This window comes from Cynocephalus volans, chromosome 6 (assembly GCF_027409185.1).
Source record: "Cynocephalus volans isolate mCynVol1 chromosome 6, mCynVol1.pri, whole genome shotgun sequence".
Taxonomy (NCBI): domain Eukaryota; kingdom Metazoa; phylum Chordata; class Mammalia; order Dermoptera; family Cynocephalidae; genus Cynocephalus; species Cynocephalus volans.
The window spans coordinates 71,238,429-71,265,905 of record NC_084465.1 but is presented as its reverse complement, the minus strand read 5'-3'; the positions used below and the strand labels follow the sequence as shown (position 1 = coordinate 71,265,905).

At 40.3% G+C, this 27,477-nt stretch overlaps 1 protein-coding gene across 1 annotated transcript in view; it reads left to right on the top strand.

Annotated features, from left to right (window-relative positions):
- The window catches only part of COL28A1 (collagen type XXVIII alpha 1 chain), a 167,596-nt gene extending 149,486 nt beyond the window's left edge, over window positions 1-18,110 (top strand). Inside the window, exons 31-34 of the mRNA XM_063100916.1 lie at window positions 1,184-1,732; window positions 3,383-3,540; window positions 16,180-16,327; window positions 17,938-18,110. Of these exons, the coding sequence (XP_062956986.1) occupies window positions 1,184-1,732; window positions 3,383-3,540; window positions 16,180-16,327; window positions 17,938-18,110 (1,028 nt within the window). The remainder of the gene's footprint in view (window positions 1-1,183; window positions 1,733-3,382; window positions 3,541-16,179; window positions 16,328-17,937) is intronic.
- Window positions 18,111-27,477: the final 9,367 nt, after the last annotated feature.

Sequence of the window (27,477 nt, the reverse complement as noted above, 5' to 3'; positions counted from 1 at the left end):
CTGCCTTTTTCCTAAAGCCAAGAATCTTTCTGAACTGAGTTGTGAGCACATTTCTAGAGCTGCACGAGATCCCTAGGCAGGAGGACAGAGTCAGGAGTTCACTTTGCTGTGCCTCTGTATCTAAATGCTTCCATGGCTGAACACTTCAGAGTTAAAATAGAAGTTACTAGAAAGAAGACGTAAAGAAAAAAGATTAGCCAAAAGGCAAGAGATTAATGGAATCATGATGAGAGAAACTTCTGTGTTTAAAGTGGACAGAAGCAGAAATATCATTGTCTTTTTATACAGAGAATCCCAGATCTGGCTTGTCCCTTAAAGGAATTCTGGACCTAAGAACCAGCCTGGGACTTTCTATGGTGCAGGCCAGTTTAGATGTGGCCTCTTGGTTTTAGAAGCCCTGTAAAAATGGCACCCAGTTTCCTGATGATTTTCTGTGGTAGGGTTGTTGGGCAACATGAAGATAGGAAGAAAGAAATGGAGCCCTGATAATTTTTTTTCCTGGTGACTCTGGCAACTTCTTTGAATGGTTGTTTTTTGACCTTAAATAGAAGTTGTGTATTGACCAGCATTCTGTGGGATCACGACCCTCAAAAGTTTTCATACTATGGACAGACTGCTGGCCTCCTCGATAACATGGAAGCCACCATAGTTGTCATTGTGAGTGACTGGGGACAGAAATTAGAGTATTTAAGGGACCCATAATTAACAATTTTCATCCCATTATTTCATCCATTGGCCATGCCAGTGAGCAAATCTCCATTTTCATGTAAGGATGTGGTTGAAGACCGAAATACCGGCTTTCAGATTCGGATTAAATGTAAATGTTGGAATAATAGAGAGCAAATTTGTGTTAATGATTACTTCTTGGGGGAGAGGGAGAGGAATGTAATGGGGAAGGCATACACAGGGCATGCTGACTATTTTAAAAGTATTTAATTTTTTAATCTGAGAAATGGGAACATAGGTGTTTATTATTTTATCTACTACAGTGTTCCCCCCATATATTATTTTTGATAAAAAATCAAGTATAGAAACCAGTTGTCAGCTGTTTTCTTGGTCACAGAAAAGGAAGATAATTCAGGTCTCAGCTTCATTTTTTCCCTTCTCTCCCCTCCCCAATGTGATGCCGATCAGGGATGCTTTGATTTTCTTTTCTGTTTTTCTCTCAACGTTCATCTTTTAGGTTGTGGGCCCAAATGCAAAGAGATGCCACTAGAGCTGGTGTTTGTGATTGACAGCTCGGAAAGTGTGGGGCCAGAGAACTTCCAGATCATCAAAAATTTTGTGAAGACTCTGGCTGACCGGGTTGCTGTGGACCTTGCCACAGCTCGCATCGGTGTAATCAACTACAGCCATAAGGTGGAGATAGTGGCTAGTCTGAAGCAGTTCTCCAGCAAGGATGACTTCAAGCTGGCTGTGGACAACATGCAGTATCTGGGAGAAGGCACCTACACTGCCACTGCTCTCCAAGCAGCCAATGACATGTTCAAGAATGCAAGGCCAGGTGTAAAGAAGGTGGCCTTGGTCCTTACTGATGGGCAGACAGATTCCCGAGATAAAAAGAAACTGACAGAGGTGGTGAAAAATACCAGCGACACCAATGTAGAGGTATTTGTGATTGGGGTGGTGAAGAAAAATGACCCCAACTTTGAAATATTCCACAAAGAAATGAATCTAATTGCCACTGACCCAGATCATGTTTATCAATTTGACGACTTCTTTACCCTACAAGGTAAGACTGTCTCAGGGGGAAGGAATTCACATTGTTTTTCCAAGTACCACATCACTTGATTATCCTGGTAAAACAGAGAAAGAAGGTTAATGAGGCTTATGCCAACATTAAATTGTAACACACAAACTCCAGAAGATAAAAAAGTTTAGTATCATCCAGTTTGGAGGGTACAGTCCCTTTTCTTTATTCATGCATAGTAAGTGCTGAGTTGGCCTTGGAGTTGTTTAACTGGGGTGCCCATGGTTAATGGAGAGGGATGAAGAGAAAGAATAGGACTTGGGGGTATTGAGGAGATTATTAATGTTTAGAAAGTTGCCTAATTCAAATAAGGAATGAAGCAAGCCAGCAGGAAGACAGGAAACCACCATAGAATCAAAATGAATTAAGAAGTGGGGCTGGCCAGTTAGCTCAGTTGGTGAGAGTGTGGTGTTGGTCAAGGTCAAGGGTTTGGATCTCCATACTGGCCAGCTGCCAAACCAACAAAAAGAATCAAAATAAATTCAGAAGAGCATGTTGAATGAAAAAAGGTTATGGTAATCTAAAGAGATTGGAGAAATGCAAGTTGCAAGTTACTGGGACTATTTAGAAGGCATGTTCTATTCTCTGTTTTTATGAAAATAGATAGTGATGAATAAAGAGGTTGATGTCAGGAATTTATCTTAAAGGACAATCTTTTGGATATTCATCACGCAGTCAACACTAACCTGATGGGCTTCCTATGCTAAGTTTACCCTTTCACATTAATTGATATTTACTCCTGAGGCATCCTAAGACACTGACTCAGCTATGGTCAATCATAGTTAGTATCACTTTTACAGTGAAGTATATACCAATTCTTTGGAAATTGATGACTCATTGCAGCAGGGCCCATACCTGGCAAGCTTGTGGAGTAAATGAAAGTTTTGCTTAATGTGTTGTGGGCTTCAGTTTGTCTCTGTTCTTCCTCCTCCAACCACCTGGGACAGGGCTGATGTGGCTGGGCACAGACCCTCAGTGCCTCATACCCTGTGTGCTCTGGATACCAGCACAGCTGGCCCTAGGAGTAGCGTGCTATGCTCAGAAGGTTTCCATCTTCTGTTTTCCCCCTTCTCCAGAGCTTTCTAACCAGAGCTTTTCTATTTCCTCAACACCCTGCCGGGTGAGTTTATCTAATAAATTCAATCTCACTGGGCTGTTAATGTGTTAGAATGGACAGAAGTATTACATGTTTCAGAGACAAGTTATATTTTAATAGTTAAAGAGCTTTGTTATTTTATCTAAAGGAGTTAGTCATTTGATACAGCCAGTGAGGAATATATTTTTGTACTGGCTGGACTTTTGCTATTCTTAAAATCAGAGATAATTGTCTATTCAACTTATTGTGGGTAAGGTTAGCCCTTTATGTAAAGTAATTCAGTTACTGACACTTTGGATAAACAAGCATTTAAATTATTATTTTTTGCCCCTTTTTGCTGTCATATATTATTAAATTAAATAAAATTATTTTAGATGGCCTCTTGCAGATGAGGTACAAATATTTTGTTCACTTAGCAGTTCATTTCAAGTAATGAGACACTGTCTGCTTCTTTTAAGGAGATTGTGAATCTGTTTAGGTTTGAAGTGATGATTTACTGCTTCTACCATCTCCCTTTTTTACTTCTCTTTTAAAAGACACCCTGAAGCAAAAGTTGTTTACAAAAATTTGTGAGGATTTTGATTCCTACCTCATTCAAGTTTTTGGTTCATCATTGCTTCAACCTGAATTTGGGATGTCAGGGGAGAAACTCAGTGAATCTACTCCAGAGCCTCAGAAAGAAATTTCTGAGTCAGTAAGTAACTGTCTTGCTTACTTGGTGAGCTTAAAATGGTGTATTTTTGTCTGTTTTACATCAAAGATTATCTTGTCCTGCACTGTCAAGAATCATCTGGGATATGTGTATTTTCGGGTCCTTGGCACTTAAGTATTAGCACCTTGACTCTAGATTTGCAGTTCTGAAATAGCCCTGGGGCTTGTAAACACAAATATGGGTTTTTAAAAAAATTTCCATATTTTGTAAGTAATGATTTATTAAATGTTGCAAATAATATTTTATTATTATATCCCTGTCACCACCAAAGAAATCATGAACACTAGAATATATTAACATTATACTATTTGAATTCACCCGCTTGCCGTGCTCTACAGATTCTTTCTTACCAGGCCACGATTCTCCCTTATCCATCTGTGCATCCACTCCCCACTGTACCCTCTCAAGTTTTGTCAAAGTATGCACACGCTCAGCTGGCCGATCTCCCACACTCCAAGCCATGCTCCCTCTCATTCAGCTGCCTTCTCCTGTGCTCAGTGTGGGGACTGATAGGGGAGCTATACACATATAAGGTGCAAGGTGGGTGCTCTGTTTCAGAGCTTCCCAGTCATGTGGCATGAGAAGAACTACTTCCTGAATGTAGAGACAAATGTGACTGTCCTCACAGCAAGCTTCTGGGAACTGTCTTAAGCCAATCAGATCAAGAGCAGTTGACTGTTAGGTTCTTCTAGGTGAAAACTGGAGCCTCTCATAGTTACTGGTGAGTGAATGCTGTAGTCTCTTCCCCACCAAGTTACACCTAAAGCAAGTCTAGACTGATCACTACTGCATATATGAACCTCCTCTGGCAAGCAGGGACACAGCAGTCATGCTCCTATCCTGTAAGTTCAATGAAGTTCCTGTGCTGTCCTTTTATAAAGGCTTCACATATATGAAAGAGTCATCAAGTGGAACAGTACTCTAGCATCAGGATCCAGCTAAATGTCTAGTTAGACTAAGGCCCCAAGAAACATCCACATCAGTATTTGGACCCAGGACCATCTGGTACCAGGCCTACTACAGAACTCACTAAATTTTTATACCCTATTCAAAAATGGGCAGAAAGGCATCTAGCATACTTTTATTTGATTAAATAGTAACCTCCTCCAAAATGGGTAATTCCAACTAGGTCAACAGACTGCCCCTGGATTGTAGATTGAAATTAACACACACATTTATACCATGTAGTCTATACCAGGGTCAGCAAACTCTTTTGTAAAGGGCCCTATACTGAACGCTTTTGGCTTTGCAGGCCATTTGATTTCTGTTCCAGTTATTCAACTCCACCTTTAAAGTGCTCCTCATAATCACTGAATCACATTTTTACTACATTAACACCAATGAGTTTCAGTAGCATGTATTGATCATTTACTGCTATGCTAGGTGGTGGCTCTGAGATACGATTTCTGCCCAAGAGAAGCCCACAGTCTCTCAGAGAGACAGATAAGTACAAGATGTACTAAGAGTTTTAGCAGAGCTATGGATGAAGCACAAGAGAGGTACAGTTCATTTCAGGGGAGAGTAATGGAAAGTGTCTCAGTCTGCTTTGGCTGCTATCACAAAAATACCATGGGCTGGGTGGCTTAGAAAACAAACATTTGTTTCTCACAGTCGTGAGACTTGGAAGTCCGAAATCTCATGTTTAATGAGGGCTCGCTTCCTGGCTTGTAGACAGCTGCACAACCTTCTTGTTGTGTCCTCACATGACTGAGACACAGCACATCTCTCTCCTGTCTTCTAAGGTCTCCACTCTCATGACCTAATTTCCTCCCAAAGGCCCCACCTCCAAATACTATCACATTGGGGATTCGGATTTTAATATATGAATTTTTGAGGAACTCAAACATTTAGTCCATAATAGAAGACTTCACAGAGGAGGTGGCATTGAGCCCAGTTTTAAGAATGCGAGTTTTTCAAAGGGAGAGTAGGGGAAAGTGTATTTCCAGCAAAGGGAACATGTAGGCAGAGGGGGTTCCAAAGTGGCATCATATTTCAAAAAAGTAGGATGAGTTCAGTCTGTAACCTAGGGTGTGTGTAGCAGAATGGTGAGAGTTAAAGCTGGACAGGTAATGTAAGGATAAATTCCAAATGGCTTCACGTGTCAAGCCAAGGAGCTTGAACTTCATACATAGGCCAGGCAGCCAGGAGATAGCAGAGGAGTTTTAAAAGCAAGGGACATATGGTTGCTGTGTGAAAGATAACTAGGAGGAGGAGGTGAGGAGACTGGAGGCTGGGATATGAAATGCAATCATCCAGGTGAGAGATAATGAGGCCCTAAACTAAGGCAGGGGCAGTGGGAATAAAAAAGTGGTGCAGATTGGAAAGCCATTCTAGGGTGGAATTAACAGAATTTAGTGACTGCATGGATTGGAGGTTTGAGGGAAGGATTTTGGCATGACTACTGGGTTTCTAGCATGGAGGTGGGATAGATTAAAACCGCATATACTGAGTTTGAGAATATAGGAGGCAGGTGGGTTTTTTTAATGGAAAATAATGAATTTAGTTTGTATTATGTAAAGTGGAGGTGCCTGAGGGACATCCAAGGCAGTTAGGACACACAATGAAAAACAGCAACTCCATATGCCTCTGGTATCATGTCCCAGGAAGTCTGATGGCCCTGAGAGACAAGTGACACTAATGGATTGTGATAGATGAGGCATTCTAGTAACTGGGGAGGGGAGGGCATAGAAGAGTACGTCCAGCGTTGTTTGAATTTATAACACCAAGAGCCACATGGAGGGAAACTGAGCATCAGTGGGGTCTCTCCAGGGAGCCTTTGACTGAGGTACCGGGAACTTGCACTGAACTTGAGCTTCTCAGATAGCCCCTCTGTCTCTAAAGCTTCTCATCCTGGCTCTCCTTGCAGAGGTACCAAGGCAAAGCTAAACTTTTAAGCAATATATTTCCTAATAGCTTTTTAGTCTGAACAAACATACATACATTTATATTCACATTTAAATCTCTGATAAATATATACATGGGGTCCAGAAAAAGTTCATGGAAGGACTCGTATGATCTTTTAATTCCATTTTTCCATGAACTTCTTGAAGTACTCTGTGTGTGTGTGTGTGTGTGTGTGTGTGTGATACATATTTATGTCTCTGTGCATGACATCCACCTTTATCTAGAAAGTATAATTACAATATACAAACATCTAAAATAAAGTGAATCTGTCAAAAGCTTTAGATTCTCAGATTGTTTTTGACCCTACCCTAGGCAATACTGCAAAACAAGTCAATGATGATTTCAGAAGTCCCATTTCCCTTTCTATGTCTCTTTCTTTTCCCTGTTGTCCCTTCTGTCACTTCCTTAAGACACCTAGCTCTGTCCTTCCTTCCTCCTCTTCTTTCTACCAAAATCTGTTTGTAGGGAAAAATGTGACATCAGTTGTTTACACTTTAGTATGAAATCTAAATTAATAGGTTTCCACCTCAAAGAAGGACTAAAATTTTAAGCATTACATCTAATTGTGGAACAATACTTGATCATGATTCAGATGTACTCTAAATATCAGGGAACAGCTGTGTTGAGGAATACAGAAAACAGGAGGTGCCCCTGGGTTCTACTGGATTCATAACCCTTAGGCAGCCCCCTTCCTGGTTTCTCTTACAGGCCAGTTTTGGGAACGTGTATATCCATTCTACTCCATCCCTCTCCTGAAATCTCAGGATGATTTATACTCTCTTTAGAATTTATTACATTTTATGTTGTTAATAATTATTTTTATATGTGCCTTAACTTTCCTAACGGATTTAATTTCTTTGGAGACATGATCTGTGTCTGATTAAACTTTGTTCCACACTCATGATCTAAGATAGTGCTATGTCTTACATATAGTAGATGCTCAGTAAATGCTTAGTAACCAAATGAAGGCTATGCCAACTGTTGGCCTAAAAAAGAAATCTGAAGATTTTCTTCAATAAAAGACATCAATTGCACTGTTATAAAAAGATTGTGTACATAAAAAAATCCTTAACTTTTATGGGATTAATAATCTTAACACTTCATGTTCCTTTATTCTTTCTGTTTCTTTTTTTTTTTTCTTTTGTGGTGGCTGGCAGGTAGGGGGATCCGAACCCTTGACCCTTTATTCTTTCTGGATTTGGCCAGTTGGGTTAAGATTTCCAGGATATTAATGGGAGCTAGGCAATAACATCAAGTAAACATCACTTAATCAGGTCAACTGGTTATGTCCAGCAATGGTCCATTAAGCTAATAAGCATATTAATTTCATGCATGAAGTTAGTTTTTGTCATTGAAATGCATTAATAAATAATGTCAGTGCACAGGGAGCTTATTCTTTGGATCTGGTTTCTTGTAATAGTATTTTAGATTTTTTTCCTTCTGAAGAAGTAGAAAGGAAAGAAACCCTACCTACTCTTTCAAAAAGCGTTTTTGTGTTATGAAAAATTGTTCCCTGACTGTAACTTGATAACTGGCAGCAGAGATTTCTTCCCCTCTCGGTAGAAGGGAGGCTGTGGGATTCCTGTGTACAGCAGCCCAGTGAGGACACAGCCAAGCTAGCCTGGGAAGAGCCCCTCTGGGTAGTTACTGCACTGGGTGGGGGAGAAAAGGGGAGCAGCAAGTCCCCTCCTTTTTCCTGATATCGTCCTCACACAGTTCAGTGATAGCTTTAAGTCTAGGATCAGGCTCCTCATTTCCATGAACAAAATGTGTGTTTTGGACCCACGTACATTACAGAAAATTAGCACAGTGGCCGACTGGGCTGGCTGTCCCACCCTCCGTTAGTTCATTCTCTGTTTTAGTGGAACCCGTCCCCAGTCCCTATCCCACTAGCTGCATTCCTCCCCTCCCATCACCTCAAGATCCATCTAAAGAAAGCCACTTCTGAGACTGCACTCCACTGGCAATTGTTTCAAGAACTGGACTCCTGTGCAGATTTGGGCTTGGTGTTAGAATAGAATGTGTCTCTTCATCCCCAAATCTGACCCCAGGCTCTGTCCTCATCTCTGATGTGACACCTTTTAGTCATCCACTTGTGCTTTTAGCCCTGTTCCCTCCATCTCTTCCAAGATTGGGACTTTGCTTCACTGTTGGGCCCATTCTAGCCAATATTTCTGGCTCCCTTCCCTAGGGTCAATAAATGGACTTCAGACTCTCCCGTCTAAAAAATACCACTACTTTTCTCTTGATTCACATTGCTAGTATCCTATCTCTTTCTTTTTATAATAAAATTATTCCACAGACCAGTCTCCACTGTCTCGGTCTCTTTGTTTCTGTCTCTTTCTCTTTCTCTGTTTTTTCTTTCCCTCCCCCTCCTCCCCCTCCCCCTCCCTCCTCCCCCTCTTCCCATTCCTCCCCCCCCTCCTTCCCCTCCTCCCCTTCCTCCCCCCTCTCTGTGCCTCTCATTCTCAGCTTCTTCACTTTCCATTCACTTGGGAAAACCTCTGAAGTCATATATTGCCTCCAATATGCCAATGAAATTCTGCTGCAAAAGCCACCAAAGACCTGCTAATTGCCAAAACCTTCCTGCCAAATTCTTACCTGATTTCTCTTTTGCATATAACACCATGGCCACTCCTTTTTGGAAACCGTTTCCTTGATCTTGAGAATCCTCTCTTCTTGTTCTCCTCCCACCCCTCAGAACATTCTTTATCAATCCCTTCTGGGGTTTCTCTTTCTCTGTCTACCCTTTAAATATTCAGCTCTTAGTTTTTCTGACATCTGTCCTCAGACTGCTTCTCTTCTTCTCACACATTCTGTTTTTGAGTTCCAATGCCACACATGCCAACAGCTGTCCAATCCGCCTCCCAATCCAGACCTTTCTCCTGGGCCCACATTCACACTTCGGATCACCAATGCACAGCTCATTCAGGGTATCCCTTAGGCATTCAACACGCAATATGTTCACAATGCTGCTCCTCCAGATATCCTTTCTATGGGTATAGGTCCACCAACCAGCCAGGTACTTGACAGGAGACCTGGAATGAGCCCATGACCCCTATTCTTACTTTACCTTCCACATTCACTGGTACTGTCTTCTTTAGTATGCTTTTAACATCCCTCTAGCTGCCCCATCAATCTGTTTCCTCAGCCATACCTCTACTGTCTTAGATCAGGACGTCTTCACTTCTTGTCTATATTAATAATACTATCATATAGTCATAATTCATGTCCCATCTCTCTTTTCTACATCCTCTCCAGTTTATCTATTACCTGTTGATAATGTCATTTTATTTTTTTCCTCCTTTAAAAATAACATCATTGAATTATTTTACTTACATGTAATACCATTTTGGCTGAATTTTCTTAAAAACCTATCTATAATACTATGGCATGTATTTTAACTTGATACTAAGCCTCCGTGACAGTAGAGAAATAACATAAATGTTTGAGCATGTCTATATTTTCTTCTAATGTCCTATGCAAGTAAAATTTTATAGGTTGGTTAATCACATAATACTGTTAAATGTAGTAGCCTATCCAAAGGCTGTAATCAGTACTATTGAAACTTTCAAAAGACATGAAACCAACCTTAGTCTTCAGTTTACCTTAGTTTCTCCAATGACATAAAAATTAAGTTGATTTCCTGAAATCAGACCTAATTATTTAGAAGGGGCTTTGTCTAAGTCACATATACAGATGTGATTCTATTGGTCAATACTACGATTTACTTGTTTATAATATAAAATTAATACTCTGTCATTGTGATGGTTAAAAAAATTCAAATTTGTCTTGATAAAACCCTATATAACAATTACTTATTAGTATTACTATGAGAAATTGCTGTGTAATCAACATATACTGCTAATAATAGATTTTTTAGCCTTAGAATATAAGATGCTGCTATCCTATGAAGGAGGAAAAAACCCAAACCTACAACACATATTGTAAGAAATACCCTAGACCTAGAAGTGAGAAAATCTGGCTTCCAGTCTCAATGCTGAAGCTAAAGACTTTATTTCCTGTACTCCAAAGTCTACATTTTTCCTATCTTATTATTTCTGAAATTTGGATGTGAAAGAAAGTAAGCTGAAATGCTGTGTACCTATCAAGCTTTATTAAAGGAAAATAATCTGCTGGGCTGTACTCAAAGTGGAAAGCAGCAGGGGGCTGACCTCAAAATGGAAGATAGCACCAGTGTGGGGGTGAGGGAGCTTATATAAGGTACCAAGGGCTGGCTGATATAATCACGGAGGGGTGTTATGCTAATGCAGAAGCTGTGCGGCCAGGGTGGAGAACTGCACCCTTGCGGAAGCAAAAGGGTTTCTATTTCTCAGAAATCATTAAGTTTCTTACAAAGGGAGGGGTTGGCAACTATTTTGTGCTTATTGTGTTCAAAATGGCCCTGGTCACATCCAAGATCCACCAGGATGCATCTATTTAATGTGTGTGGTTATGTTTTAAGACTGTTTTAAAATTTATACTGTATCTCACGATGAATGACATCTTAGAAATGAAATCTGACAGCTGCCTGACATTAGGTGAATCACCTATTTTCTTGAGGTCTGTTTCCTCCTCTATAAAATAAGGGATTATTATTAGAATGTTCTTCCTGTTCTACAAGTATACAATTACAGCAGTTCAAAACATTTACTGGACAACGCCAGAATGAAGGGCAGCATACTAATATAAATATATAGAGGGTTTAACAGAATAAAATCTTGCCTCATTGCACTTCTGTGGAAACTGCAGTCAATGTGGGGAGGTCCAGCCCAAGGTCAAGGTGTTCCTGAAGGTCCTCAGCAACCTTAAAATGCAAATAAAGAGCTCTCAGTATAAGTCCTTATGCACCATGCTGAGAGATCTGGCAAAGAGGTGTTATTACCTGGGAAGAGTCATCAAGGTGGGCTCCTGAGCAGCCAGGCACCTTTGAAGGCACTGGTTGTAGAGCCAGCTGGCAGTATCAGAATTCCCACACTCAAATGGGAGAAATTTTGACCCGTAGTGCTGGGAAAATGCTAAGCTTGAACACATGGGCTAATGCAGATGATCATTAGCATTCATCCAGAGTAGGCACGAGCTTAGATTTGAACAGCTTGTCTGTAAAATATGCAAAATTCTGGGTAATGAATTACAGGGAAACTGTTCAGGAATCAGAAGCCAAAAGACATTTTGGAATTGTGTGGTGCTTGGTCAGTAATCCTTTTTAGCTCATACATTCATGTTCCTGGGAGGCTAAACTGACTCTGTTCTTCTCCCTTTAAAGATCAGCTCGAAGGCTGAAAGAGAATGATGATAACACATCTGCTTGTCCAGCTGCACGGCGTAGCCCTGGACTCCAGGCGTCAGCCCCTCACGTGCCCCTAGACTTCTCTTTTGTGCTTTTTACTATGGTGAGACCCTGCTTGGAGCTGAAACCATCCCTGTCCTCCAAGCCAGGCCAGTGTGGCAGGAGTAGAATTGTGCAGAGCTGATAGGCAGGCTCGTGTTTTCAGGCTTAAGACTTATATAAAAGAACAGAAAATACAGCAAACACCTGAGAGCCCATCACCCAGAAGTAACCAGCACTCTACTTGTTCACTCCTGCTCCAGACAAAGTCCTGGCTTGTGTCAAAGGACAAAATAACAACGGATTTAGAGATCTCAGTTGGCTTTCTTGTGATTCTAGAATCAAGCAACACTTCATTCTATAAAATAGAATAAGTGTTCCAGTGACCTGAGCACCAGGGGTTGGCTTTATGGTCAGAGGAGGGCTGAAGAAGGCAGAAACAAAGAAAAAAGAGTGGATTAGTCGTTTCAAAGCTTTTTTTTTTTTTTGTAAGGCAGGAACAGGGAGACAGAACAATAGAAAATAAATGATGCGTTACATCAGGCTACTTCAGGGTGCTTGTTTTGTATAAGGATTAAAGCAGAGGGAACTTCATTATGATGCTGGTTGAAGATTGAAACTGGCCTGTTTGGGAAATCGGCTGCTATTGCTCCTGATTTCTTAAAAGGTCAGATAACCACTTGTTTGGGTTTGGTGATGTGGGACTTTAGCATAGGTGTCTCCATTTTGATCGTCTGGTCTGTTGGGGCCTAGTGCGGGAGCTTAGTCCAGTGCACTGGCCTCCTGTAACTTTTACCTAACACTTGTTTCCCTCCAACCTTTTATTCCTCCTCCTCTCTCCAGAGGCAACCACTGTTGTGAATTTAGTGTGGATTCTACCAGTTAAGTTGGGGCTGCTTAGTACCATCTTTAAGGTAGGAAGGTATGTTAGGGACTAATTTTTTTATTTAAAAAATTATGACATTGAAGCCTAGAGAAATTAAATATTCCAAAGGTGTCTCTCTTTCCTCTCTTTGCATATCCTTATTAAGTCCAGCCCAAAGACGAGTATAACAGAAAGACTCCAACCCATTGTGAATTTATTCAGTGCTACTATTGTGCCTGTTCTATGCTATACAGTTAAAAAAAAAAAAAAAAAAAGGAAAAAGAAAAGAGAAAGAAGAAGGAAAGAAAAAGAGAGAGAGAAAAAAGGAAAGGGGATATGGCATGTTTTAATTTCTCTTATCAGGAAAGTGTTATTTATACATATAAAACAGGAGATGATATGAGATAGTGAAAGGAGGAAACTTGTCCCTTCTTCTCTACCCATCTTAGGTTCATTGGCTGGGACTCTAAATTAGGCTGACAGAAGACAGATTAACAAGAGAAAAACAGAAGTTAACACAGGCATCACCCATACTCATAGGAACACTCAAAGATGAGTAACTCAAAGGGGCCATTAGCCCTTGAGCTTATACAGCATCTTAGCAAAAGAACAATAAATTTTAGAGGAGTGACAAGACAAAGGAAAAGGACTTTAAGTTTCTGAGGCAGTAAGTTGGGGAAGGTGAATATTTGGGGGAACTAATAGAAGATAAGGGTTAGTTAGTAAAACTTGTTATGTAGAGTCCTGTAGTGCCCTCTCTGGGCTAAGAGTTGTTTCTGGTAATTAATTCTGTCCTTCCTGGTTGAGAGGGGAGGGAGGGTGGAGTTGGAGTGTTGCTTCTGAGAGCCAGAGGCAGAATAAAGAGAAAGAAGGAATGAAAGGTGCTGGCAAGATATGCTGGGAGTAGTGGAAGGTGAGGTTATAAATGTGTGGACAGCACAGACTGGCAGGGCTGTGGAGCCGCTGAAGAAGTTATCACTTATCAAACTGGAAATTTTCACTTTTTTTCAATTATAGGTAGTAAATGGTGATCACTTAGGAAAAGACACTACTAGCGAGTGCAAATTGCAAAAATTGTTTGGAAGGGACTTTCTCTCAAAAGCCTTAAATATGTGTGTTCTTTGACCCAGCAATTAGTCATGAGGTTTATAACAGGAAAAAAAAAAAGTTCAAAAAAGGCCATTGTCGTTATATATTTTCAAAAGTGTTATAGAGTTGCAGTGAAATATACGGAATGATCATATATATATTATAAAAAAATAAACAGCATATAACATAGAATACCAAATATACAGTATTTTTTGTTAAAAAAAATGCATATTAAAAAAGCAAAAGACCAGGGGAGAAACACCCGAGTATCAACAATGATTATCTCTGGGAAGTGGAATTACTTCTGATTTCTATTTTCTTTTTCTTGCTTGTCCATATTTTCTAAAATTCCCTTCAATGAACGTATTTACTTCTATAATAAGGAAGAAAATTACAAAAGTTGCAAACCATAACAATTATGTATTTGCTTAAATAATCTGAAATCTCATTGAGCCAGAAGATTGATGAAATTAATTCTATTTATTAAAAAAATTAATTTTGCTTCTTCTGGAACGATGTAATGTTACAGTTATCAAAATTTACAAATGATTAGGTGACAGAGAAAGAAAAAACACATCACTAAACTTATGAGGTAAAGAATAACTCACGAGGCTTCAGAACTTGAAGGAGGTAAAGATTTAAAGGCTGAGTTAATTCCTTTAAGAAAACTATGCTGCCCAGAGCACTTCTTCAAAGGAGCCCTCTCACCTTACAGTCAGTATATCTGAAGTGTATACTAATGTCACTTGGCTTTTATGTCTGGTAAATGACTCCTTAAATTCTTTTAACTTATCTCCTGCTTAACAGAAAATATGTGCAAACAAAAACCAACAGTATTTTTCTCCTGAGACAGGGCCTTTCTCACATTCTGCTGCTAGCTTACTGATAACTTTTGGGAAGTTTCTTAATCATTTGGAGCTTTAGGTTCCCCCCAATAGAAAATGAAGAACTGAGAAAGTTTCCCTCTAGCCTTAAAATTCTCTAGTTCTAGCATAATAACAAAAGTTTACATTCAAATTGCCATTTGTACACACAGGATCATTCTGAAAGAATCTCCAGTGATCTACACAGTTTTGTCTCCATTTGTACCAGAAGTTGTGTTTTGGGGCCAGTGAAAACTTACCATAGGTATATTGTATTTGAATTGAGTATCCCATATATAGGGCTCATGGCCAATCCTAATGAAAATATTTGCTCTGTCTCACCTGGTGGCACTTTAATCACTGTAAAAATATACATATATAATTAATAGAATTAACTAGCACCCTCCATTGTGTGTGTGTGTGTGTGTGTGTGTGTGTGTGTGTGTGTGTACAGAACCAAAGGCAATAGAAAAGCTTAAATGGCAGAGGACAGCTCATGATGACAGTTGGCTCAGGTCACAGCCAATTGGTTCAGAACCTTGAATAAGAAAAAGCATCAAGCCTACTTCTCAGATTTGCCTATTTAAATAAACAAAAAAGCAAACAAACAAGAGATGGCTTTGCAAGGATAAATAACTGGACTGAGCCAGGACTGAAGTGAATGAGTGACTCAATTCCATGAAGCTGGGATCCAAGCAAAAAAAAAAAAGAAAAAGGAAAAGAACATAGTTATTCCCATAAAAGATTTGCATGGCTCCTGGCAATTATAGTAAAAAATAACTAACATGTTTTTTTTAAAGGCAAAACACCTTTTTTGTTTTATTGCACATCATAAATTTAGGTGAAACTTGCAAGTTTAGTATAGAAAATTTGCTATTGAAATTATAATCCTTTGTTCTTTAGATATGAAACATTTCTCAGAACTTCTTAGAGGCTAAACATCCTAGAGTGGTTGGCATTGGCTGGGGTCTGGAGGGGAAGAAGGGCAGGCAGAAGGTGTTTTCAGCTAAGATTTGGGTAAGCAGTCAAATAAGATAAAAGTGATTGCTGCTGTTCTTATTTCGCTGTATTATTGTCCTCTGCCACCCCAATTCCCAGTCTCACAATAGATTGAGTTCATGGTAGATATTTTAGAATATATTAAGTTCTCTAATGTTAAAAAATGGAGAGAAAAGGGCTATGAAAAAGTTACAAAATTAGTGATTGTTTCCCTCCTAATAGCAGTGACTAAGAAGAGAATGAAGGTAAACTCTCAACCTCACATCTTTACACCCTGCATGCGGATCTCTCCAGGAGGTCCTGCACAAAAAGCACCTGTGCCTGGAGGTGGTCAGTGTGTGTGTGTGTACACACGCATACACTCTTGAGAAGTGGTGGGAAAATCCACTACCTAGGTATTCAGGGATGCATGACACAGAGGAGAGGCATCATTTCCTGAGCTTTTATTTGAAATAGTTAATATCAGAGAGTTGGAGAGACACAGCAATGCTGAACTTTCCTTAAACATTCCCCAGAGCAAACTCTTTTGACTTGATATTATCAGAAGCAAAAAATGTGATTTTTTTGTATAGTTCACTGTCCCTGGAGCCCAGGATGAAGAGAAAGAGCCCCCAGAGCCCACCTGGGCTGATGGTCTGGCCACCACCACTACCTCATCCGAGGCTGCCACCACCCCATCCAAGGCTGCCACCACCCATGCCCCTGAGGAAGGGGCAGAGGGTATGGAAACCACAACTCCAAGACCCATTTTGGTTTTACAGTCAGAAAAGTTGGTGCACAAAGGTAAGAGAAATTTGCCAGGCAGCTGCTGTATCTACAATGGGAGGAAGGCACAGGAAGGATGGTCTCTAGAATCTCATTCAGAGAGAAAATGTTATGACTGAACAGGGAGGACAAAAATGTTTTTTGCTGGATTATATATAGAATTTGAAAACTGGCTGGCTGTGGAATAAACTTGGTCTGAAAAAAATTTTAAAGCTCTTATAGTATTTTAGTATTGTCTTAATTTGAATGCCTTTAGAGAGAATTGTGTTCTGTTTGTGGTGGTCCCTACTGCTCCCTATTGTCTTACACATGCCCTTCACACATGTAGGCATTTGAGTTTTTGACTTGATTGTACAGAAAAGAGAAAAAAGCTAAAATCTAGATCCTGATTCATTAACATATTTTCTGTGGAGTTAATGTCTATAAAAAATTCATCATTATATATGAATTTTCCATAGAACATGCAAGACAGATAGCATCTGTGCCCAAAAGAAGCTTAGATTGGCTTAAAAACAAGTTATGCACGATACATTTATTTAGTTTTTGTTTTTAAGAGCAGAAGTAGTGGAAATCTACTGCTCCTTTCCATTTGGTCTAAGGAATCTTAATTGGAGAGGTAGATTTGGAGGTTAGTCTTAGAAAATCAATGAATTGAGATATACCCCAAATTTGGGGAAATGACTAAGGGAGATGGAGATGATTTTGCTATTGAGAAATGAAGCTTATGACATATAAACCATATCACAGAGTAAAAATCCCAGACAGCAAGTACCTCTTTGGTCTTTTTTTGGCTTCTCCTACTTTGGAATTACTTCCTCAGGTAGGAAATACTAATCAAGGCCTTATGGAGTATGGAATAATAAAAAGGGATTTAACAAATGGGAAGCTGTGTAATTAAAGGAACCTCATTAGTACAATATGGCCTTATGTTACAGCTCTCCTTTGCTTTTTTAGTGGATGCATTTCTGAAATTTATTAATAAACTGATATTAGAAGTTCACATCCGGTTTTCAGTGTCCTGCAAAAGCTACCCTTTTAAAAAGAGAGTTGTGATATAAAGAGCCCCTCGTTTTACTTCTTTTTTTATAACTTAAAAGGTTTTCTGTTTTTAGTGGCACAATTACATGTGATTGTAGTAGTGCTTTCTATGAACAAACTGGGAGGGAATGTGTGTAGAAGGCTAAAATCATTTTCATAACAAATATTAATTTGATTTTAAATCAAATGCAACATAAAGAAGTTCTATCTTTCTCTTCTCAGCTAATCCCTACAAAAGTATTAGCTAATGAAGTCTCACTTATGCTTTCTGGGAAATATGCATTTTTTAACGGGTTCCATGAAGATAAAATACTTTTATGTTTTCAAAGTATCTAGTGGTAGTGTTCAGGTGGTGGAGGAATATTTTGGGTATTAGGGAACCTTTCTCTCACTAACTTAGAGTCGTATTTTCTTATTTGGCCTGTTAGTGTGCATGGAGAATAAATATAACTTCATAAAGCTTTCAGTATTCATCTCTTCAGTAAAAGAAAAACCTGTGATAACACATTATCCTTTTCTCACTTTAGATCCTAGATGTTTGGAAGCCTTGCAGCCTGGAAACTGTGGTGAATATGTGGTTCGATGGTATTATGACAGACAGGTCAACTCTTGTGCCCGCTTTTGGTTCAGCGGCTGTAATGGCTCAGGAAATAGATTCCACAGTGAAAAAGAATGTCAAGAGATCTGCATTCAAGGATGAGCAAGTAAATTAATCATCTCTATCAAAAGCCTAGAAAAAACCTCTAATTTTCAACGTATTCACCCAATATAAGTAAATCACAGAATTTGCATTTATACGCAAATGTAATTGAATGTAATTGAATTCTTGCAACAACCGTAGGATGTAGATGTTATTAACCACTTCTACAGGTGAGGAAGCTGAGACTCTGAGAAGTTTAGTGACTTGTCAGTGGTCACCCAACTAAAGAGTGGCAGAGCTGAGAATATGGACTTAGGGCTGTGTAACTTCAGTACACAGGCTCTGTCTACTTCACAATTTGAAATGTGATTCTGATTCCCACTAATTCCTATTGTATGTATTATGTTGGATCCAACCCCCACCCACTACCCCAACCCCCTCATGCCCCTGCCAGTAGCAGGTAGGTGGTGGGGAAGAATTTTGGTTTGAAAATTAGAAGTGATGGGAATATGTTTATACATGTGTGCTGGGATAGGAGTGCGGATGTTGAGGGTAGATTTTTGCCTCACTTGCCCCAAAACTAATCTGAATTAAAATTGTAAATTAAAACAAACTCAAATATATTGCAAATTGTCACTCCCCATTTCTCCAAAATGTTTGGTAACAAAGCCTTTATTATATGTTTAAACTATATATTTGGACAAGGAACTTTTAACACCCTTTCTTTAAAATATGTGAATGGGACTTTTAATTTTACGGGTGGAATGAGAAGATACTTGACAGCCAAGAACCACCTGAAGTCCACATCCACTCCTGAGTTTTAAAGACAGGACTCATACTGAAAAATGAGCCACCACATTGAAATATGAGTAATGAAGAGTAATGGAGAATTGGCTCTGTCATTTTATAATTGTGTGACATTCAGTCTGGGGAGACCATTAATTCTGAGCTGACAGCCTTGTATATATCATCTCACAACACACTTCTTTTTCTTTCAGGCCTTGTGACCTTCATTCAAGTTCAACAGCATGAAAAAGAGCTCTCAAGGAAGAAGGAGATTGAAGAATAGCCATCTTAACAAGAATAATATTATAATTTTTGTGGTTTAATTAAAATTTTATTATGTAAAATTTGGTACTACCAAGGAATATATGTCACATACTCATAAGTTAAAAAACATGATAATAAGAAGACTACAAGATAAAACGTCACCAAGAGAATTAATCAGACACTACCAATTCTCTTGAAGCTTCCTCTGTCCCCCTCCACTACCCCAGCCTCCTGTTCCATGCCAGGGATATCCCATCTTAAACTTTGTGTTTACCATGTTAATTTGCTATTGTTTTTTATAATGTACTTTTACATGTTAAACTATATATATCTCTATGTATCTCTAAACTATACATATTTAGTCTTATTTTCAGCTTTATAAAAATGGTGTCATATTCTAATCATCTGCAACGTGCTATTTTCATTCAACATTATGATTAATCCGTGTTTTACCATGTGTAAATGTCTTCCTAAATAATTTATTATTTAGTTTTGTTTGAGCTTTGGAAAATTTGTGTCACAATATGTAATTCTCTGCAACTTGGTAGATTACATTATAATTCATACACATTTATTTACTTTCACAGTTGTATAATATTTGTGTGAATATACCCCATGATACATTTAACCACTGCCTTGTCTATGATCAATTAAATCATTTCCATTTCACTTTTTTCACTATTCCACCAATGTTGTTATGAATGCTTTTGTGTATGTCTCTCTGTGTTCATGTGCTAGTGTTTTTCTAGGAGACATACCCAAAAGTGGAGTTGCAGTGTAAAAGTGGAGTTTTGTGTAAACTTTCAAAACTAGTATATTATACCAAACTTTTCCTAGAAATGTTTGAACCACTTTATTACAAATTCCCACCATTCATGCATGAGTTCCCATTGCTTGATATTCTCATCAACACTTACTGCTATCAAACTTCTTAGTTTTCTGAATGGGTTATTATTTTATAAAATGGTGTCTTGTTTTAATTTGCTTTTGTCTGATGTCATCTTACCATGTTTATTTACTGTCTGTGCTGCTGCTTCTGTAAAATGCCTGTTTATAACTGGGGAAGATTTTTCTATTGAATTGTTAGTCTTTTCCTTATTGAATTCTTGGAGTCCTTATGTATGCTGAGGTCTAATTCTTTTGCTTATTTGTGTTGCTAACATCTTTGTAGCCTGTCTTTCTGCTTTTCTTTTTTCTTTTTGTTTTAATGAACAGAAGTTCTCCATTTTAGTGCAGTCAACTTTACCCATCTTTCCTTCTGTGACTAGCACTTTTTGTTCCCTGTTTATGCACGTCAGCCTCTCAGCCACCTTTCCTGGGTGGGAAACTTCCCCAGGACAAAAATTACTCTGAGAGCTGGCCCTACCTCTAGATTCCCATCTTCATGTCTGCTAATTTCTTATGATCCTATTAACTCCTTGGTGATTTTGATGTGATTTAAAAAAAAAAAGTTGCTTCATCTTCTTTAGTTGTCCTTGTCATGAAAGTGAATATTAGCTGCATAAATAGCTTTTACCATATTTTTTTTTGTCATGGGATGGAGGGCTTTGGGCATTTTCTTATTTCCTGGAAGGCCAGCAATGCATTAAAAAATAAACAAATGCTTCTTGACTTACAATAGGGTTACATCTCAATAAACCCATTGTAAGTTGAAAATATGGTAAATCAAAAATGCATTTAATACAACTAATCTACTGAACATCACAGCTTAGCCTAGTCTACCTTAAATATGGTTAGAATGTTTACATTAGCCCACAGTGGAGCAAAATCATCTAACACAAAGCCTACTTTATAATGAAGTGTTGGATATCTCATGTAATTTATTGAACACTGTACTAAAAGTAAAAAACAATGGTCGTATGGTACTTGAAGCACAGTTGCTACTGAATGTGTATCGCTTTTGTACTATTGTAAAGTCAAAAAATTGTAAATTGAACTATCGTAAGTCTTACTATCAGAATATTAGTCACCATGTTGTTGGAAAGAAGATGAATGCTGCAGAGTATCTAGGCTCCTATCCTTACAGAAGCAGAAGTACTTATATTCCCTTTTCAAGCTTTTTACAACTTTGCCCACATAGAAAATTGGTGTGTAAACATGTGGTAATGCTGACTTGGGTGTTTATCCCTTTGTCTAAAGTATCATTTTCCTTCTGTGACTGATCAAATTCTAATGCTTTAAGAATGACTTGAAGGCCTCTTCCATTGCGGTGCCTTCTCATCCCTATCAATTGGACCACTCGCCCCCAACACTGAGGACCGAATGCACTTTGCTTATGCTTCCATTCTGTATTGACCGCAGGCTGAGATGCTCTGCACTAGGTGGGGAACATCTGCACTAATTTCCTTTTGCTGCTGTAACAAATTACGACAGACTTGATGGCTCAAACAACACAACTGTATTATCTTACAGTTCTGTAGGTCAGAAGTTCCATGAGGGTCTCACTGGGCTAAAGTCAAGGTATCTGCAGGGCTGTGTATCTTCTTGAGGATCTGGGGGATTTGTTTCATTGCCTCTTCCAGCATCTAAAGGCCATCCCCATTCCTTGGCTTGTGGTCCCTTCCTCTTTCTTTAAAGCCAGCAATGGCAGGTTGGGTCCTTCTCATGCTGCCATCTTTCTGGTTCTCTGACAGCTGGGAAAGTTTATTTGCTTGTACAGACTCGTGTGATTAGATTGGGTTCATCTGAATAATCCAGGATAATCTTACTAACTCAAAGTCCTTCACCTTAGTCACATCTGCAAAGTCCGTTTTGCCATGTAAGATAACATATTCACAGGTTCCAGGGAGTGAACATCTTTGAGGCTATTATTCTGTCACAGCATCTGTATCCTCTGCCTGCTCTCTTAGCTACTTAGGAGCAAAGACATGCCTTGTTTATCTCTTTGCTCTTAGTTTCTTGCATGTAGGAAGAACTCAATATGTTTTTTTAAAAAGTAAACTGAACTTGGGCTGGCTGGTTAGCTCAGTTGGTTAGATGTGGTGTTATAACACCAAGGTCAAGAGTTTGGATCCTCTTACCAGCCAGCCTTCAAAAAAAGAAAAAAAAAATTTATATTTGAAATAAATAAATTGAACTTATTTTATAAAAGTCATTACAGAGATACTTAGCTAGTTGCAAAAGAGGAATAGAAGAAAGACCAGGAAGAATATTCACATCAGTTTAAAAGGAGACTAAGAGAAAAGTGACATGTCAAGACTGAAAAACTATTAACCTCGAATCCACTTTGACATTAGGACCCCCTCCCCTTTCCTCATCCCATCATTAGCAATGCAAAGGGAAAAGTCAGAGGGAGTGTTTCTTACTCAATTAGGGATCAAAGAGGCTAAACTGAACAACCCGAGAATTCTAGAAAAGAAAATGATTTATATTTCCACTTAAAGCTAGTTAAAAAGCCAATAGAGCTGGAGGAGTTATGTTACATTTTGTTTTTCCAAACTCAAAAGACAATATGTACACAATGTGCTAGAAACAAGAATATGTATCTAAAAGTGTCCATTTTAAATTAAGATATTGAGAAATTTTTAGTACTTTTATCAAGTACTAATGATGTTCAAGAATTTTATAATGAAAAAACTGTTGGTATGTTAAAATATGAGTATCTTAGATGATCATTTCTATCATTTTCATTTGGTTGAAACCTCAGCTTTGTTAACTACAAGAAATGCTCTAATCAACTGTTTGAAGAACATGCTAAATTTATAAAATGACAATTTTATCAGTTTAATCTTAATGTTTATCCTAAACATAACAAAAAGTAAATGAGAGAAAAACATTTGTAACACATGTAACAGAATTGTTTCATATCTCTAATAAACCGAGAGATCCTATAAGTCAAAAAGAATAAAAAAGAAAAATAGGAAAATGATAGGGATTGGTAATTCAAAGAAGGTGGCCAATAAACATATGAAGAGATGCTCAACTTCACTAATAGACTGTCAGAGAAATGCACAGGTCTGGGATGGGGCCAGGGTGTGTGGGCGTTTATAAAGAGCCACAGGTGATTCTGCTGAGCGGCCTCTGCTGAGAACCACCAAGGCGTCCTCTGAATTATGCTAACCTTAAGAGAAAGTCTAATATTTGACTTGGAATGTTAGATGTTTAACTATTTATGCCCCTTTCCTCTACAAATCTATAATTCAATGTCTTTAGTGAATACCAGTGCAAAGATAGATTAATGCTGTTGAAGTGCCCAAGATATTTTTTCCCTCCTTACAGTATCTATAAGTGAAATGTCACTAAAATAAGACTTTTAGAATAGCCCGGAAGTGTGTGTGTGTGTGTGTGTGTGTGTGTGATTATAAAAACAAGAACCGTTCCAAATCATATTTCACACATACATTTAAGACATTCAATCTTTTATTTTTTTAAATATTGTACTGATTTGATTTCTAAAATCAGGCATTATTTCTTCGTTATTATTAGGTCGTATGAGAACCCTTTTGGCCGTGCCCCATCATGGCGCTGGCTACCTTTCTCTTCTGCCTTCTCCTTCCCACCGGCATGAATCACACACCACTCAGCACAGGTTCCCTGCTCCTGGCCCCTTAGCAACGCTATCCATCCAATTCCCGAACGCCCCATGTCCTCAGCAAACCTATCAGCTCTCTTCTAACCCTATAAAAGCAGATGTGCCCGCTGAATCAAAAACCTTCTCCAGCGAGCTGCCTTGTGTTTGTGTCTCATCCTTTAATTGGTGCTGAATCTTATTCCTTTCATTGTTGGTGCTGAAACCCGGGACGGGATTGTCCACTGTGGGCCCTGTCTCCATCTCAACCAAGGTGGCTTGCCCTCGTCCACCTTTTCGGGCGCTGGCTCTTCGCACTCACCACCACTTCCACCCTTAGGTAAGTCTCACTTATAAGGCTCCCACCCTCCTCTGGGCTACAGCGGAGCAGTTATCAACCAACTGGACTCCGATGCTCTTAAGAGGTGTAAAGTTACAACCCATTAAGACCTTTACGGCCGTGACGGACCCTCCGGCTATCCACTCCCTTCTCTCCAGGAGCCTTTGAGCATGAGGGTTCAGGGTGGAGGCTCCTTTCTGCTTCTCTCTCTCTCTATCTGGACACTAAAACGGGTTCCAAAAATCCTAGTACTAGGTTCCTCATGGCCTCCGGCACTGTGCCTCCTGGGAGCTTGAAGTGTGGGTGACAACCCTCACTCTCCTCCTAATCTGGTTCCTATAGAACCTCTGTGGCTCCCAAACTCCTTGGGGGATGCCTCCTGGATTTTGCTAACCCACTTCCGGCCCAGGGATTCATTTCCTCGTTTTCTCTTTTTCCTCTTCATCTTGATTTCCTTATCTCTGTCCACTTCACAATGGGAGCCTCCTCATCCCTTCCAGAAACCTCGCCCCTCAAATGCTTACTCAGAACCTTACTGTACTCTCCCTTACACCAGATATTAAGCCAAAGCTCTTGATCAGATTTTGCACTCAAGATTGGCCCCAGTACCCCCTGGACAACAAAAACCATTGGACTTTTGAGGGATCCCTACACCCAGACCTCCTTCACGACCTTTTTAACTACTGCCAGTGCCTCAAAAAGTGGAAGGAGATCCCCCCATCTTTGTTCTTCATGCTCCCCCTCCCGTCTTCCTCTCCTGTAAGTCTCCACCCCTTCTTGACCCTTCTACTTTCGATACCGCCCACCTCCCTCCGCTCCCACTTCCCCCTCTGGTCAGTTTCCTCTCCACCATCTTCCATTTCAGCTTCCCCTTCCACTCCAATTCCACAGCTGCCCCCCATTTCCCCTCCTCCCGCAAAACCTTTTAGTCCTCCACGGACTAGATCACAGGGGCTCCCTCCGGTCCCTCCCACTATTGCACTGCTTCGAGAGGTGGCTGGCCCAGAAGGGGTAATCAGAGTTCATGTACCTTTTTCCATCTCTGATCTCACACAATTAGAGAAGAAACTGGGCTCCTTTACCACTGACCCCACCACCTATGTTAGGGAGTTTCAGTGGATCCTGCAGGCTTACAGTCTCACACACCATGACATATACATGTTGATAGCTAACACTCTCCTTCCTAAGGAGTGAAGGCATGTATGGGAATTGGCCCGAGCCCATGCAGACGAAACACACAGGACTAATCCTAACCACCCTACAGGTCCCAATCAATTCCAGAACAGGATCCCCAATGGGATTATAACACCCCTATTGGCATAAATTCCCATGATGTTTTTGCTTACTGCCTTGTAGCCGGCCTCAAATGGGCTGCTTGAAAAGTTGTAAATTTCCAAAAGGTGCAGGAAGTAATACAGAAAAATGAAGAAACCCCTTCCGAATTTTTAGACAGGTTAACCAAGGCCCTTCAACAATATAACAATCTAGACCCAGAAACCCCAGATGGTTGTCATGTTTTAATGACCTAATTCCTAGCCCAGAGCTACCCCGACATTAGGGCTAAATTAAAAAAGCTAGAGCAGGGGCCCGCTACTCCTCAGACTGAAATTCTTACGGTGGCTTTTAAAGTTTTTCATAATAGAGAGGAGGAAAAGGAACGCCGCAAGCAGAGATCAGGCAAATTTTCAGATGCTTGCACAAATAATCCAAGGACAGCCGCAACCCAGGTGCCCACAAGCCCATAAGCTGCCCCCTGGAACCTGCTTTAAATGCAGAAAAGAGGGACATTGGGCAAAAGCCTGCCCCTCTCCTCGGCCTCCAACCACTCCCTGTCCCAAATGTCACAAAAGGGGCTATTGGGGATCTGATTGCCCTGCCACCCGAAGGGGAGAGGGGTCAATCACCCCACAATCTAAGCCTGACCTGTTGGGACTAGCAGGAGAAGATTGATGGGGCCCTGGGTCTCTGTTCCCAACCATGACCATCACGACACAGGAACCCAGGGTGCGGCTTGTGGTGGATGGGCGCCCCATTTCCTTCCTCTTAGACACCGGAGCCACTTTTTCAGTCCTGAGGGAGTTCTGGGGCCCAACTACACCTTCCACCTCTCCTATTGTCAGGGTAGGAGGTAAACAGATTTTCCCTCGTAAAACCCTGCTATTAACATGCACCATGCAAGATGTTTCCACACCCTTCTCACACTCCTTCCTTGTCATGCCCCAATGTCCCATCCCTCTACTGGGAAGAGATATTCTCTCCCTTCTCAGGGTTACGATCAGCATCACCTCCCATGCCTCGCCTACCACACAGTTTTTTATAGCACTCCTGGCCAACGACTCGGACTCACAGCCTCCTTTTCCAACATTAACTGAGCCTGTCAACACAGTTGTCTGGGACACGTCAAGCCCCTCCACTGCGAAGTGTTCTCCAATACACATTAGGCTTAAGGACCCCACTAAGTTTATATGCCAGGCCCAGTATCCCCTGATCACCACAGCCCTTCTTGGCCTTTGCCCCATCATTCAGGATTTACAAAAAAAGGGCCATCTCCAGCCCACTCACTCGCCTTTCAACACCCCTATACTAGCTGTAAAAAAACTTAACAGGACCTATCGCTTGGTGCAGGATTTGCGCCTCATTAACTCCTCAGTCATCCCTATCCATCCCTTAGTGCCCAATGTCTATACCCTCCTTTCTAACATCCCAGCCACCACAACCCATTTTTCGGTTTTGGATTTAAAGGATGCTTTCTTCTCTATACCTCTAGCGCCAAGCTCTCAAGATATTTTTGCTTTCACTTGGACTGATCTTCACACCCGACACTCCCGACAGTTTACCTGGACTGTTCTCCCACAGGGATTTCAGGACAGTCCTCACATCTTTGGCCAGGTTTTAGCCCAGGATCTCACTGATTTTTATGCCAACCACCCCGATTCCATGCTTCTTCAGTGTGTAGATGACCTTCTCTTGTGCAGCCCCTCGTGGGAGCAATCGCAAACAGATGCCGCTCACCTATTAAATCACTGAGCTAATAAAGGATATCTGGTCTCCCCACATAAAGCCCAAATTTCCCAGTCAATGGTAACCTACCTCGGCTTTCTCCTTTCCCCAGGGAAAAAGTCAATTATGCTTAACAGAACACAACTTCTCATGGACCTTCCCACTCCCCAAACAAAGGCTGAAATATTGTCATTTTTGGGATTAGCTGGATACTTCAGAGCCTGGGTCCCAAATTATTCCCTCCTGGCCAGACCTCTGCATAACCTAAGGGTCCCCCTGATGAACCCCTACCCTCCTCCCCCTGCCATCCCTTTTTAAAATTGCGACAGACCCTTGTACAGGTGCCAGCACTTCATCTCCCTGATCTCTCTAAACCTTTCTTCTTGTACGTCCATGAGAAGGGTGGACAGGCACTCTGGGTGTTGGGACAAAATTATGGACCCACCTTTGCTCCCGTAACATACCTTTCTAAGCAGTTAGATCCCACCGTCCGTGGATGGGTACCCTGCATAAGGGCCCTAGCCGCCGGA